Source organism: Talpa europaea (assembly GCF_964194135.1).
Source record: "Talpa europaea genome assembly, chromosome: 9".
Lineage (NCBI taxonomy): Eukaryota > Metazoa > Chordata > Mammalia > Eulipotyphla > Talpidae > Talpa > Talpa europaea.
In genome coordinates, this window is record NC_140076.1 from 60,295,307 (window position 1) to 60,311,555 (window position 16,249).

Sequence of the window (16,249 nt, forward strand, 5' to 3'; positions counted from 1 at the left end):
TAAAAAAAACTTTCTTTGAGCTCACATGATTTCCCCCAAATGGTACCGTTAATCCTTGAGGTAGCATAAAGTAAGATGGGGTTAAAAGTGAATTTGGCTAGTAGCTCTGTGTCTTTGGCCGAAAAATCCAGGCTCAATCCTGGTTGCTTTTTGGAATGGGAAACACACAATATCGGTATTACAGGCAGCTCCAGAAAGGCATGCCAGGGCTCTCATGCTCTCAATTTATATTTGCATGTGAACAGCTTGTCGGCCATTTTATGAAGACAGATGAATCGCAGGCCTGCTAGAGGGGCAGCCAGACCTAAATACGTGAACTACATACCCTGACAGCCCACAAATTTTTAAAAACAAAAATAAAACGAGTATCTCTCTGGACACAACTTCAGGCAGATGTTATATAAATACAGTATATGAAAAAAATGAAACATTTAAGGAATCGCCTATAAGTCAAGTGGAAAATAAAGAATGAAACTAGTCTATAAATATAACTTTTTAAAATGTCAACAAAAAATAAGATGTAGCTGTTTACAACACTGAAAACAAGCCTTCAGTGGTCTCTCCTTTTTTTTTTTTGGTATGCTGGTTCTGAAAAGACAACTTCGATAAGGAAAATACCACCAAAATACCAGGATGAGAAGAAGGGAGAAGAGACAGATAGTCCATATTTAGTGCTAGAACCCAGCACTATGATAAAGATTTTCCCAGGCTTGGGAAATGAAACAAGTCCTGAAAAATTAGTGAGAGGACATGATGGGGAAAGCATCATCTTCCACTCCACAATACTGATATAATTCTGTTTACTTATCTATTCCAACATATCAGATGGATATCAAAATGGAAAAATGTCTAAAACAAGAGACTTTGGGATCTCTTCCCCCAAGGAATAAGGTCATTCTAAGCAACTGAAAAACCAAGTACAAAGGACTATACTGACTAGAAAAATAGTAAGACAAATGATTAACAGCCAGCAATTTTTTTTTTTTTTTAGTATAAACTACATGCACCATACTATGGTAAGCATGTTAAGTCTTCAACAGGTACGGCAATATTATCATCATACTATTTTAAAGATGAGGAATAAATTAATATGCTGAGTGGTTAAATAACTTATTCAATATTACAAAGAACTAGTAGAGGGGTCTCCCTGGTGGTGCAAGGAGTTAAGACGCAACCTACGAAGCTATCCGGAGCCACTGCAGCACAAGTTCAATCCCCAGCCAGGGAGCTACACACATGGCACAGTAGACCTCTCCTGACTCACCCACTGCTCCCCTCAGCAGTGTATTTCTATCTGCCTGTTCTGTTCCCCACTCTGACTCTGGTGAATCCTCTCACCCCCAGCACCTCTAGCTTGTACCCCAGTTCTTGTATGCATAAATAAATAAATCTTTTAAAAAAGAAAAAGAACCAGTAGAGGCAGGATTTGAACACATATGCGACACCACAGCCTGAACTTTAACCACAATTCCATGTTTCCCGCACAGGCTCCTCAAGGTCAAGCATCAATTAGACACTCAGTTCTACCACCCAGGAAGCGCACTTGGAGTTTTATGTACTGCATCAGTACATAACACATTGTTTAGCAAGGTACTGGTAGTTCTGATTTGGATTTTTATCGAAACTGATGGTTTTATTGAATGTTCAATTCCAACTTGTGACAATCTTTTCCAAACTGGGAATGCATAGCACAAATTTAGCATTTTACCAGATACTATTATATTCATATATATACTGTGCATTCTATTTTAATCAAGTTTCTGCAACAGAAAGTTTGTATATTTGTGTAATTGAGGAATCTAATCATGTTATGTACTCTTACTATTTTATTGTAGACAACTTAAAGTGGAAACTCTTTCAAAGGCAGAGGTCGTTTTTTTGTAAAGCCATCAGCCAATGGTTAAGCTCCTAAAAGCCTTCAAAAATACTTGTCAATCAATGACCTTAAAGCACTAGTGAAGAAGATCATGGAGATTTAAAAGGAACTAAAATGAAATGAAGAGATCACGGCTCCTCACCTATGTTGTAAATGATTATGATTTGGTAAATAACCTCACCTCATAGTAGTAATCCACTTTCTTGGGATCTAAGGTGCTCAGGAGTACAATGATAGTGTTTGTGGGGAGGGGCATTTAGGGCTGCCGGAATGATCCAGAGAATTCCTTGGGTCCTTATGTTGTTCCTACGGTGGGTTGCCCAGAGGGCAGATCCCCAAAACCCTGTCGTTGGTGGGCTGCTAGGCTACTGTGGACTGTCAAGGCAGCAGCCAGAGTCCCAAACTAAACTTACCATTTTCTGGCTGGTCCTTAATGTCAGCGTCACTTGGCTGGCTGGGACTTTCAGATTGACTTGAATCTGAAAAACACAAAAATACAGCCAAAAATTACAGGGTCTGTGAAGGAAAGTGGATCAGAGGTGCCAGACTTTCTCAAAAGGTGCAGCATAGAAACTAGGAATAAAAACATTACAGGAATGACATGATGAATGAAGAAAGAAAAGGAGAAAGGAAAGGGTGGAGGGAGCAGCAGCAGCAACAGCCTGTGTCACTAGAGAGGACACTCAATTTTGTTTACACCTCCAGTGGCGTTTGGCTTGTGCCAGATTATAACTTGAAACTCTTCAGAAACCATTCTTACAGACAGACCATTTCCAAACTGCTCTTCTCCATTATTTATACACTAGAGTCTGATAAAGACTTCATCCTTCATTACACACATCTGAAGCTTGATTCAGAACATAATAAAGTGTCAAAACATATTTTGAAGCTGGTATATAAAAGCAACCCAAACAACAGTAACAAGTTCTGTTGATATTTAGCTCTGTATTACAGCAACAGACTACGCAGACTAACACCATTAAATACTGGAGTCCTAATATTCTAGCACATTTACTGGGAGTAACAGGATAACGGAAAGATGTCTTGGTGAAAGGTACCATTTCTCCCATTTTATAAGTGTAATTTTTCTCTTGAACCAATACATTTGGGAGATCCTTAAAGGACTTGTCAGCAAAACAGGTCCTGGCATACCTTTATTAAATTCCATTTATTTCTTATTTGAAAAATACAACATGCTCAAACAAAAAAAAATTAATTTAATTTCAGAATGGGATCATTTTAAATAAAGTAACCTTTAAAATTAATAAGAGCAAAAGAACTTCACAGAATCAGAAGTAAGCATATTTATGATACATTTGGGGAGGGTAGAAGAGACAAAATACAGGCAAAATATTTCAAGGGGAAATTTTTGTGACATATTTTGTGAGACTGGAAACAGTTTATAACAGTTAAAAGCAAACACACACAACAAATTGTTTTAGAAAAAGCTCTACAACTGTGGAATGCCTGGATCTTCACTTTACCTTGACTTCAGAGGGCTAGAACTAGTTGTCTAAAATCTGACCACATTTCAGCAAGTTCAATGCAAGAGCAAAACGTCATGACACTTCACTATGATTTAATTGAAAATATTACTTCTATTTCAATAGAATAAACACATTTCCTTCACTTTCTTGGAGATACTGCAAAAAAGAAGTGGTACTACTAGTGACCCTAGGTAGAAGAATGCTAATCTATTATTTTATAAGGTCTCCCTGCTTTTAAGCAAATGAAGATTTTAATTATAGAGTAATACTATAAAGAAAACATTTTAATATTTTCAGATGTTCTTAATCTGGTGACTATAGCAAAAGTTCTATGTTGAGTCAAAGGTACAAAGCACTAAGATGTGAAAATGTGAATTTTTCATTTAAATCTGGCAAAGTAATAGTTTTTATTACCTTGTAACAATTACCATAGTGAAGACAAAAACAAAATACATTATAGGCCAAAGATATAAAGAGAAATCCTTCAGAATGAACTACAATATTCCATGCAAAGTCTGCACTGAAAATTGGAAGTTAAAATTTTAAATTGGACCATGTTAAAAATTTTAGTTCCATAATTAATACTAGTTTTATAACAAATTAAAACTATGTCATGACCACCTTCTCTGTCTTGGGAGAGATGTGTCCTCTTGCAATAATAAGTTACAAATTATAGTCTGAAATTTACAAATTAAGTATGTTTTAGGAGGAAGGCATACCTTCATTATTTTTGCTTGGAAAAATTTTAGATGATTAATATCTATATCTAAAATTAAAGAAAATATGAAATTTTGCATTAGGAACAGTTAAAAATCTTTCCTGATCGTGTTTCAAAATAGATACATATGATTTTGCCAAAAAGAATTTTTTTTTGGAGTACTACTAAGAATCCTAACTTTGATAGCTTAGCTGATGTACTTCTTCTAAGTTTTATCTCTTTCCAATTAATTACATCACAATCGGAAGAATATTTTTTAATCCCAATTAGCTTAAATAGACAATAGCCAATAATTTTCCTGATATTTATCCATCAATTTTAAGTCCAAAAGGATAATGAGAGATCCAAAAAATTTTTTGAATAATCTAAAAGTAGACTTCTTTGTTCTTTGAACGTTTCTCTCACATCGGCTTTGCTATCTTAACGTTACAGAAATATAACTTGATTATAGAAAACAGCAGCACAACAAAAGGGGGCTATAGGTGTTCAAAGAAACTTTAAAATTCCAAGCCACAGAAAAAGCAGCAAACTGCAAACAACTCAGCAGCAGGAAAATGCTCAGAGCTGGTCTGAAAGGGGCCGCAGGGCTCTTGTGAAAGCTCACATACAAACAGTGAAGGAGGCATCTAGCCAAACTGAAAACGGAATTTAATTTCTCCAGTTTTATTCAAAAGCTGCAGACACTGTTATCCATGCAAGCACTGCATACTAAAATACACCATTCTGTTATGAAACAGGCAAAGCCAAAGATCTACGAGAAAGTGGAAATGATCGAAAAACTTCAATAATTATTTTCTATCATGGACTGTTTAGTACCGTTTCTTTTTTTGAACCAACATGGAACAAAGCTACCCAGCGCTGGTGCCGTTCTGTGCTGAGGACGCCTGGACACTTCTCTGGTATTGCAAAAGGTCACCGATGCTGTTAAATATGGAGCCAACATGATGACCAGAATTTTAAATTAATTTCTACCTATACATAATTGATATAAATGAAAGATCTCTTTCTTAAGCATCTGCATTAAAACATGATCATGAAGGCTAACCATTACTTTTCTTTTATATACTTGGTAGAAGTATATATCTGTATCTATATAAAGTATATATATTTTATATATCTGTTAGAAGCCAAGGTAACTTTATGTCTTACTTTTGGGGACAATTATGTTGTGGTCAGTTGATTCCCATCACTAGAAACAATAACAAGCTTCAGAAAACAAACCCAACTACATAGAACAGGCGGTTCTTTTTGTATCTGAGACCCCAATGGCAGTGACTTTCTCTGGTAACTTGTCTGAGAGCCAGAAAGATCTGCGTGACATAATGAACAGAACATTAAAGTATATTTAAACTGCATCAAAAATGCTTTTATAAGGAAGTACATTAGGATTATAATTTTTTTTCCCCTTCTATGGATTTGCTTTTTGTTTAAGGAAATTTAGAGCTCAACCCAAACTTGAAAAAGCAATGCTTCTTTTTGGATTCTCTCTCTCTCTCTTTTTTTAATATGTGAGCAGAAATCTAAGACTAAAATAGGCAGGGTTTGCATATAGGAGGCTGGGTTGAGACTTCTTAATTGAATTGGTTGCCGTCAATCTCTGTGCACTTTTATGGCTCTTACAGTTATATTGCTGGAATACTCAGAAAAGATATTTCACTACCAATATAATCACTGAAGAAAGGAATAAATCCTAAAGCCTACATGTTACTCTCCACTTCCATAAATTTGTACAGTATAAGAACAGAAACCCTGTCCTGGATTTGCTACTGATCCATGTGTTCAGTTTCCCCAACGTCAGTTCTCTTCCCCTTCAGTAAGGAATGTCAGAGAATATTCCTTCTGGGAAATTCAGGTATGACAAAACACATCAGTACAAACTGCTCAGGGAAAAATGTAGCCATCACTTCCATGGATTTTATATTCTTTAGACATGAAAATGGAAGACTGCTAGACCTAGAATTAAACTTCGTCCTCTCTTGTTCTTTTGTTGGACATGGTATGATTTCTAGTATTCACATGAAGGTTATTTTAAATGATCTCCTGTGTGAATCTGAGCTGCATGAGAAGATTCTCTTTCTTACTCTCTTATCCCTGGGATCTTCCAAGGGTGCGTGGCCCACCCAAGGATTCAATAACTGCTGACCTAAAGAGATGAATTTTCATTCGCTATTCAGTTTTCTAACACTGAACCACTGCCTGTGACTAAAAAATATACTATGTTCACACCTAAAAGGGGATCGGGACATATAAAATGGAAAAGAAAGGCAGCAAAGGTCTTAGTGCCTGCTTGCTGATCCCATTCCTGGGGCCTGGCGAGGGAGAGAGAGGTTTGTGGGTGGGAAATCTCACAAATTTTGGAGTTGCAGATAAGCACCTCCTATGACCCTCTGACATACACCACAGGAGGCTCCTCAGAATAACAAGGGCTGAAGACAGTGTCTGGCACACAGGAAGCACCACCCACCTCCCCCCACCCCACCTCCAAAATGTGTGCAAGTAAAAATGACGGATGACAGAGGAATATTTCACAAATTCAAAAAATAAAATAGATACGAGAAATCTGCCACATTCTGCTGTCCAAAGAATTCCTGAAAATCTGCACAATGGCTGTTGTGTATTCTGATAAAGGAGGGACAGACACACAGTGGTGAGGACCCTGCTCCCTTTGAAATAAACCCGTGTCATTCCTACAGAATCAACATGTATCAGCAAAAGTCTATGGATCATAAAAGTACAAATTCAGGTTCCACTAGCAAATAATTTAACCAAAGTTTTAACCTCCCTATCTGCATAATGATGTGGCTAAAGATGACATCTGAAAAGTCTTTCTTAGAATTTTGTGTCCAGTTTTGAATCTCCCACTTTTAAAGGCAATATGAAGGAACCAGAAGGCATTCAGAAAACTGAAATGATGTAGCCAAGTGAAAGAAATAAAGAAAATTCCACCTTAAAGAGTAGGAGTTATTAAGTATGTGAAAAAGAAAAGGCAAAAGCAGGAATGAATATTTTCCTGCTAATAAAGGAAGAGTTTAGCGCATTCCTGGGGTAAAAGAAAAATTTTTAAAGATTGATTACTCTCTGACTACAATAAATAGTTACCCTCTAGAACCCCAAAGAGATTCAAAATTTAGGTAAGATTTTTGTTTCCTATGTTTTGAGAAGATAAGTTCATTGCAAAGCCTGAAGCCAAAGAATATCAAGATTAATTTTTCCACATGTATGATGTTATAATAGAAAAATAATTCTGATTGGTAGTGAAAGGTTTAGAATTACAGTATTTTGATCAATCTGCATCATAACACGTTTATTACAGCAAAGAAACGAGAAAAGCAAATGGCTGTGATAGTCATATTTTGCTTATTAGTCTCATAGTTGTAACCATAAAAGAAATATTATAATAAATTTATAATTTTAGGAATATTACCTCTTTTTGTCTAGTATTACCTTAAAGACTTAGGTATGAGGAAGTATTTAAAAGTCCCTATTTGAGAATGTAGAATGTCAGTGTACAATAACACGAACATATATATCATCTGTAGCTTATGTGTTAACATTGATGGATACAGTACTATCAGCTAAAATATAACATTATCCATCATGGTCTGGCCCAAAACAAACAGAGAGAGACTTACAATAGCATGATTAAATCTGGATCACTAATAATATTCCATTACTATTTAGCATTCCCAGATTATGGATAAAATGCTTTAAGTTCAGGATAACCAAACCAATATTTGGCTCACATAGTGAAAAATTAAGATACAATAACCTACTTTTTAAGACAGATAAATTATGAGGTGATTCACACCATAAACATATTCTTAGCTTTAAAAATGGAAACACTTCACATTTCTTTCAATGGGAATTATTTTCTTTATTGCATTTGAAATACAAAATTTTATCTGTATACCTTTCCTACTAAGCTAGGCTTGCGTGTTCGTATGATATGTGTTTACATGTGATAATCACAGCGAACCAAGTATGAAAGCAAGTCCTTTACCAGGAGGGACATGGGAAGATGTGGCAGAGGAAAAGCTCCAATCCAAAAGGGCCAGGCTACCTGCCCACGCTGGTCATCCTGTCCTCTAATCTGGATTCGGACAGAGCGGGAAGGCTGTATTCATGCAGCAGTGACTTGGAAAGTTTCCACCAGACCACCCATAGGCTGCCAGCTGCTTGGAGAGCCACCCCCCAGCCACTCCCGAGTATTGCATTTTCAGGACGTCCTCTCTTAAGAGTATTATATAATTGAGGTTATTACCATTTTCTTTCATGACATCTTTTTAAATGCCTTCCTGAAGAAGATTTGTGAAAAATTAAATTTGCAGGAATTAGATTTTTTGGCATTAATGTTGGTATTCAGGGCCCATCTGTTTAGTAGGGACTGTGTATGATGATGAGACTGTTTAGGTTGAAGAGTGATTCAACTGTCTTATCACCTACTCATAAATGTGTTATTTTTCTATGTGCACAAAGAGGTTGTGGAATGATACACAGCTTTAACACGTCGAGAAAAAAATAAAATGGCGTAACTATTGTTGTGTTATGACAGTGAGGGGGGACCATTTCTAAGCTTTAAAAATTACAAATTCAGTCACTCTGAAAGTAATGACAAAATGACTCAATCTTTAAACCTTCAATCTTTGCATGGGGTTGATTTCAAGTAATGATCAGTTTTTTCAGTGAAGTTATAAATGAAGTTAAAGGCAGGCATGTGATATCGTGATTATAAAAGATATGCAAGCATGATCATTTGATTAAATTTATAATTTCTCACTTTCCTTTAGCAAGGATCTATAAAACAAACTAACGTGTCTGGGTAATATAGTGAATTTTGTTTTTCTTATAACAGGCGTTACCTTGACATGCAATGATGCCTGATGAACAATTCAGAACTCAGATTACTGAGTCAACCTGGAAACCTACCCACTCATTCATAAACAAAGACCAACTTAAAAAAACCATCACTATAACATCACTGCATATTGAAACTGTGCTCATTTTCCCCCTTTTAGTCACGTTCTTCTCAAATAAAATTTATCATAACAATAAGTTCCTGGAGTTCTTAAGCAGAAGAATACCTAGTTAAAGATTACTCATATAGTTATCTATACAAATTAAAGTAGGAAATTTCCCAGTATACTTTCATGTTATAAAAACAACTGTGTCAAATGAAAATGCTGCACAATTATGGTTTCCATGCATTATTTTCTTCTACTGGATATCTGTAAAGAAAGTTACGAAAATAATTCAATTTTTACCCTCTGCTGAGGGTAACCAAGCTACTTAAGTTCAGGTTGCACTGTAAATATTCACTTTTATTGGCATTTATATTTCACATCGAAAGGAACATCATGTGGAAAAAAGGTGATGTCCTAAAAAGTCTCAGCTATGTAACTGCTCTGGATCTCAGTTTCTCCATCCATGAAATGGGGATGCTAATGATAGTCTTGCCTAACTTAGCAGGATTGTTGTATGAACAAAAAAAAAAATTACAATGCAAGACAGTCTGGTTTTCACCACCATAAGGCGTCAACCAAAGAAAAGTACATTTACCTCTGCAATATAAACCTTCCCATCCGATTTTTTGTTCTTTTTAAAAATCAGCCCCAAGTCACACATGGTGTGATTCTGGTATAAAACATCAGCATCACAGACCTGGTTTTAAAGAAAAGGTTCTTAATTCCCATATACTGGGAAAGAGATTATCTTTGATAATGAAAATGTAAATCTCAGCTTGCCGTTGTTTATTCCAGACAGACATTTGTGTGTTAAGTCTGTTTATAAGGCAGCACTTTGTCTAAGCCAGGAAGTAGTCAGTCTTTGTAACAAGATGTATGCAAATGAATTTCCCATGAGTCTCCGCAGCAAATTGTAGCAGGAAAAAAAAAAAAATTCCTTGTTACTTGACCAGCAAGAAGCTACCTCAATAGTAGACTAGAGACAGAACTATGATCTAGACTATGCTGATGAGTTTAAATGAGTCCTAAACATGTGCTCACAGTCTGATGCTCTTTATTCTAAACAGACTTGGTGCATTACATCGGTAATTCAGACAACCCTCTGTCTGAATATTCAGTCTTTGTAACCTGTGTGAAAGTGAACAGTGACCATAAACCATGAAATAACCTGTCTGAGGCAAAACTCCAAACTTCCTATGACTTCAAGAACCCCCGTCAATAGAAGCTCCCAGAAAACCTGTGAAACTTTTATAACAACATAACCAGTTTTAACTTTTTACACACCTCCTTTCTATCATTAATAACTTTTCTATATTCACAGGATTCCCAAATGGCATGTTAGACTGAGGATGGAATGGTGAATTTTATCACATAACCTGGAAGGACACGTAACAAAAATTGCTAACATGCTCTACCTAAAGACCAAAAATGGAGTTTTTGAAAGGCTTTTCCATCATAAAATAAAAGTACTTATTCTTTCATTCTCTTATTAAAGTATCCTGGGAGCTTTTTTTAATCCTAATATAACTGACTCAATTTTTAAAAATCTATATGTGAAGAGTTGAACAGAGTATTTCGTTTTGTTTTTCTTGTTGGTTTTGTACAGTGTTTGCAAATCTTACTAAAGGAATCGAAATGGTTTAGCTTGTCTTCCTAGACAAAATAAACACTTTAGGACTCTACTTGTTTGTATTCTCCTCAGTGGCTCTGTATGCATCAGCAGCTAAAAACAAAGAAACTTTTTAGCTGCTCAGACAAAATGCAGAAGCTTCCCAAACAACGAGGCAAGGGAGGGGGCTTGGGTCTAGGGGAGGGTGGGGGTGGAGAAGTGTGCAGAAAGTCTGACAGTCCATTCAATATAGGGATGATGGCTATAATGCATCCAGGGTCCCCTTGCTAATTAAATATGCATTGGCACAGTTTTGATCGATGCAAGCCATGGATCAGATGACACACCTGCAAAATCTTGAGCCCAGAGCTCCCAGGAAAAGGGAAAATACAGTCTTGTCTCCTTATCTTTGTTTTCAAAGGCTCTCAATTTCTGTGCTTAGATATCTAATTTAATTCTCTCACCCCTCAGCAAACTGGATTAGGGAAGTCAATACTGCCTTTGTGCATCGACAGGAAAACACAGCTTTCCTTTTATTCAATTTAGCTATGACCTTTAGACAAAGATAATGACAACTGTCTAAAAGTAAGGTTAAGGTCTCAAGAAGAAGACCCCCAGAGCTAAGGCTCCCATGGAATTTTGGATGACAAGGTGGTTGGGTATACTGTGACATTTTCCTGCTTGGAAAGGAAAAAAAAAGGAGGAAAAGGAATTTAGAATGAGGGGGAGGCAACAGAGAAGAAATATGGTGGAAAAGATTTAAATCCACTGGCTAAACAACCAAACTCTCAAAAATCAACTGGGCCCTGTCATATCCATAAACAGAAAATAATTCTGTGGAAAGATAGGAATGAGGGGGCCTCCCTGGTGGCACAAGGGGCTATAACACAACCTATGAAGCTGTCCGCAGCCACTGCAGCAGGAGTTCAATCCCCGGCCAGGGAGCTACCCACATGACACAGCAGACCTCTCCTGATTCACCTGCTGCTCCCCTCAGCAGTGTATTTCAGTCAATCTGCCTGTTCTGGTCCCCACTATGTCTTTGGTGAATCTTCTCACCACCCACACCTCTGGTCTCTTATATGCATAAATTAATAAATCTTTGGGAAAAAAGCAGATAGGAATGAGAATGGCATAGTAATCATGTGTCTAAGAAATGCAGACACTTTAATGAGAAGGTTGGTGATTCTGTGGTTGGATATATGGGGAAGTTTGGGCATTTTTGTTTCTTTTTCATTGTTGGTTTGTTTGTTTGTTTCTGAAGCATTTGCAAACACAGGACTGTCTATCAGTACGTTCTTGAGTTCTTCTACTAGTGAGAGATGTAACTTGAAAGTTAGGACAAATCCAGGATTCTGTAGTACTAACAATATCCACACCATTACCCCTAACCAAGGAAAATGATACCGGAACATTCTCCTAAAACAGTGCTGCATCCACTTAATTTCCTTGTCTTTGGGCCTACTCATTCCATTCACTAATTCACTGCATTCATTAATGCATCCAATGCAACTATGTATGCCTTTTACCCAGTATACTTAGAGATATGAAATGAAATGAGGCCAGATCTCTGCCCTCAAGCAGCTCAGTCAATCAAAATAATGATAATGAAATCAAGACTCTGGGACATCCCCTTTTGATTAAGTCCTGCCTTCTGGTGAAATTAACATGGAACACGTTATTGTGCACATTAGAAATTGTTTTTACTTTCTTACTCTCAGGAGCAATCAGTACCACTAACAGTAGCCTTATGAAAAATTTTACAGTGTAGTATAGATACTACTGGTGGTAATGGTTGAGAATAGCTTATCTAGAGATACAGAGATGTAGGCAGAGTTTGTTCCAGTGAAATACAGAACATGACTGCAGAGTTAGCATTGCTGGGAATGGTGAAAATTTTTAAATAGCTTTTTAAAATTAGATTTATCCCCATAGAAATAATTTTATAAATAATGGGAATTAGGATTTAGGATAACAGATTATTCCTAATCAAGCCTGGTATCCTAATTTTAATAGAAATGACAGATCTAACAGAGGTAGCCATAGTAAAAGGGGGCTAAGGGAACAATGGACTTGGTATGGGAAAATCTGGGTTAGAGTCCCTTCTTGGCCACTGATATTAGTAATGTGGAGCTGGGCAAGCACCTTCACTTCTCTGAATTTCAACTTACTTGTCTTCTAACTGCCTGATTTTCAAGATTATGAGGACTGGATGCCTTATAAAATTTAGGAGCTACAATTCTCTGTATACTGCATGGAAGCAGGTTTTCTAAATTATATAAACAGGTTAAACAATGACATTGATTATTTAGTTTTATTTCCTTCCTCATTTTTTTTATTGCCAAATAGCACAGTGTTGGAACATATAGATGCTTGTTGAAATAAAATTGAAATCAAAAGGAAAAAAAAAATCCCTTTCAGGGTCATGAAATACAAGAGGGTATATCTTTGGAAATGTCAATCAATTTTGGGGGTGAATTTTTTGTCCTTGGAGAGACTATATGACTGCATGGTAGTAAATTCATGTCATGAGGGCAGACCTCACAGTAGTCATAAGACCCACATTCTGGATTCAGGTTCAGAATGAGGGGCAGTAGATATCATGTAAGGGTTCCATCTCCAGAGTTCTAATTTGTAATAGATCATTAGCGACTCAGTTGTTGTTCTTCTTGTTATATTCAATGCTGGGATAACCATTTCATCAAAAGGAACTAGATGATATTTGCTGCTGACCATAAGTGCTGTTAGAAATAACATGAGCACAACAATCTCCTCTTTACTTTATATATGAACACAAATAGCCACTAAGAGTTGCAAATGTTTATCATCAGCAACTTGGCCAACTCTGATCAGAGAAGCGGACAAACAGTATTTTTCTCTTTATATCTTGTCATCTGATATAATCCAGAACACCATAAAACTTTGCATTTTTTGGAGCTACTTGCATTTTAGGAGCTATAAGAATAAGGTATACTTAATTTGGTCTAGATCCTAAGTCCTAGGATTTAGGACAATACTTGAAACAAACAAAATTCAGGCACACTTTTATATATATATACATAGATAAAATATATTTATGTATGTATTTAACAGAACACACATATAATTTTCAAATGCTTTCAGTTTTCAAATTGACAATAACTTTTCCCTAATAACTTGGTTTCTGAACTTACAATAAGTATATCTGAACACAGGAAGTTATCACTCATTTCATTAACCAAAGTATGGTTGGTACTCTGTCGTCCCAAGTTATCACAATAAAGCTTGAGTGAGATCTGATTTTTAGAAATTTACCCAAACCTTTACAAGTAGAAATAATCGTATTTTTTTTGCTTCTATATCTTTAAGTTAGATAAAATGATTTAAATGTACTGAAATCATTTCACTTTTAGGAGTTTCATTTGGATTCTATCATGGCTTTCTCCCTGACATATGCAGTGCTAAGTTATTTAAAATTAATTGCAGTACAATATTTTAAAATTTCTTCGTGGTGCTAATCTCAAGTGCTTTGGATGTTTGAACCACACTTGGAAGCCATCAAGTTCTGTGTATCTTTATACCATGGAGCAGTTGAACATGCTGAAAAGATTAGTCAGTGAACTTTAATCTATAACCAAAACTATACTGAATTATAAAATTTCAAAAATGTGTGAGTTGATACAAATGAGAAAGCTGCAAACATCCTACATAACAAGAAAGAAAAACAAGCTTGGAGAACTAAAACACAAATTTGCATGTGGTTTTGAAATCTGAAAAAGCTTTCAGAAATGTATCACTTCTGGGGTCTTACCCACTTCCACCCAGTTCAGTACCAGTTAGGCCTATGTGCTCTCACCTTCACCTGAAGTTCACTTTATTTGTCTTTTTTGGTTTCATTTTAGGAAGCAATCTACATTTCTTTTTTTTTGTGTGGTTATGTTGGGGAGAAGATAAGTATTTTCCATTTCAGTAATTCAGTATGGATGAGTTATTTGCTTAGTAATAATCCTAAAATTAAATTATCTTCCATACAATGCCTAGTAACAGTTTGTGCAGGATTAGCCAAATGAACTATCTTCAGGAAAAGCTTTTTAAAAAAACCTTATTACTTGTCTCCTGGATAATTTAATTTTAAAATCATTTTCTAGGAAGTCTTTAATATAAATGCTACTTCAACAGTTTCTTCTTATCAAAAAGTCTAAGTGGGGGATTGGAACTGGATTCTGATTCACTTTTTCAATAATTATTATCACTCTAAAGAATGGTTAATAAGTAGTTATTCTCAGGTGGAAGAAACTTGCTTGTTCCAGTTCAGCAAGCATTTACTGATCACCTACTACGCACAAGCATCATGAGATTTTGCTTAGCTTCTGAGTAGCTCATAATGTAGAGTCAGAATTCCACTTATTCAACTCTGGATCATTTGTAAAAGTGTATGTGACTTGTTTCTTTAGAGTAGGTACTTCCTCCCGTCCATACTGGTGGTGGTAACATGGAGTTACTCTAAGTTACAACCCTTGCCAAAATCTAGAGGAGAGGACAGAGAGGGAGAAATTTCTGCAAATAACAAATGGCCAGTCTCGGTGCTTTCTATTCAACAAAAATGACAAATCTCTGGGTCCCCTGTCTTCCGGTTTGGGGGTCATGGTGGAAACCTATGGATAATCAAAAACAAATAGGGAAGCAGGGCACAATGTGTTAAACCAAAGGAGCAGATCTAGCTGCTAAAAGGCTCCCGCTTTCACACAACTGCACCCTTGTACCCCAACTCCTGCAGCATTCACACACACAGGTCCTACCCCGTGGTTCTTCAGAGTCATTTCTGTATCACTGAAGAGTCAGATTCGTAGTCTTAAGATAAGCAAAGCATAAACAGTAATGAAATCATTTTTGGTTGAAATTTTTGAAGGTCCTTTCTCAACTGTGTCCTGTTTAATTTTTTGGTGGTTGGAAGAGAAGACAAAAGCCAATTATATGTGGGAAAGAACAAAGAAAAAGTATGGGGGAAAAAAAGAAGAAAAGAATGCAATAATGAAAGAGGTAATGTCACCTGAACAGGAGACAGAAGTAGTACTTCTTGAAATGAGACAGGAAATTTAATTTGCAACAGACATGGGGAAAATTACCAGTAAAAAAAGTCAGATTTTATTCGGAAATTAAAAGTGAAATAATACCCTGCATAGGTCTGAATTGCCAGGTTAGGGCTGGGGCATCAATAAGCAATTGCAGCAGCTCACCATGGAGAAGATGTACAAGAAGAGACGAAAACCCTTCTTTCCTTTCCTTTGACTCTGTCCTCTAAAAACAACACATAATTCCCTAAGACTTCTCCACTTAGGAACTTTAGGACAATTCTTTCTTATTATATTAACCGAAATTATTTTGAAAAAAATCGCTGACTTGGTTTTCATTTTTATTTTATACTTTGACAGTTCATCTAATGACTTAATTATTTCCTTTTCTCCTCTAAAAGGAGGTCCTCTAGAAGGAAAAAATTTCTAAAGTCTTAGTCAACAAAGTCCTAAGTCTCTGCCATACAAAACAATCTCACATCTTCACCCCTACAGGACACCTATTTTCCCAACTGGCCTTAAAACCAGAAAGCACTTCGCTTTAATC

General features: G+C 36.2%; 1 protein-coding gene across 1 annotated transcript in view; it reads right to left on the minus strand.

The window, feature by feature from the left end:
• Positions 1 to 16,249, minus strand: part of NFIA (nuclear factor I A) — a gene marked incomplete at both ends in the record, with an annotated part of 324,239 nt that overhangs the window by 135,339 nt on the left and 172,651 nt on the right. The window contains 1 exon segment of the mRNA XM_084243810.1: positions 2,290 to 2,355. Coding sequence (XP_084099936.1) covers positions 2,290 to 2,355 — 66 coding nt within the window.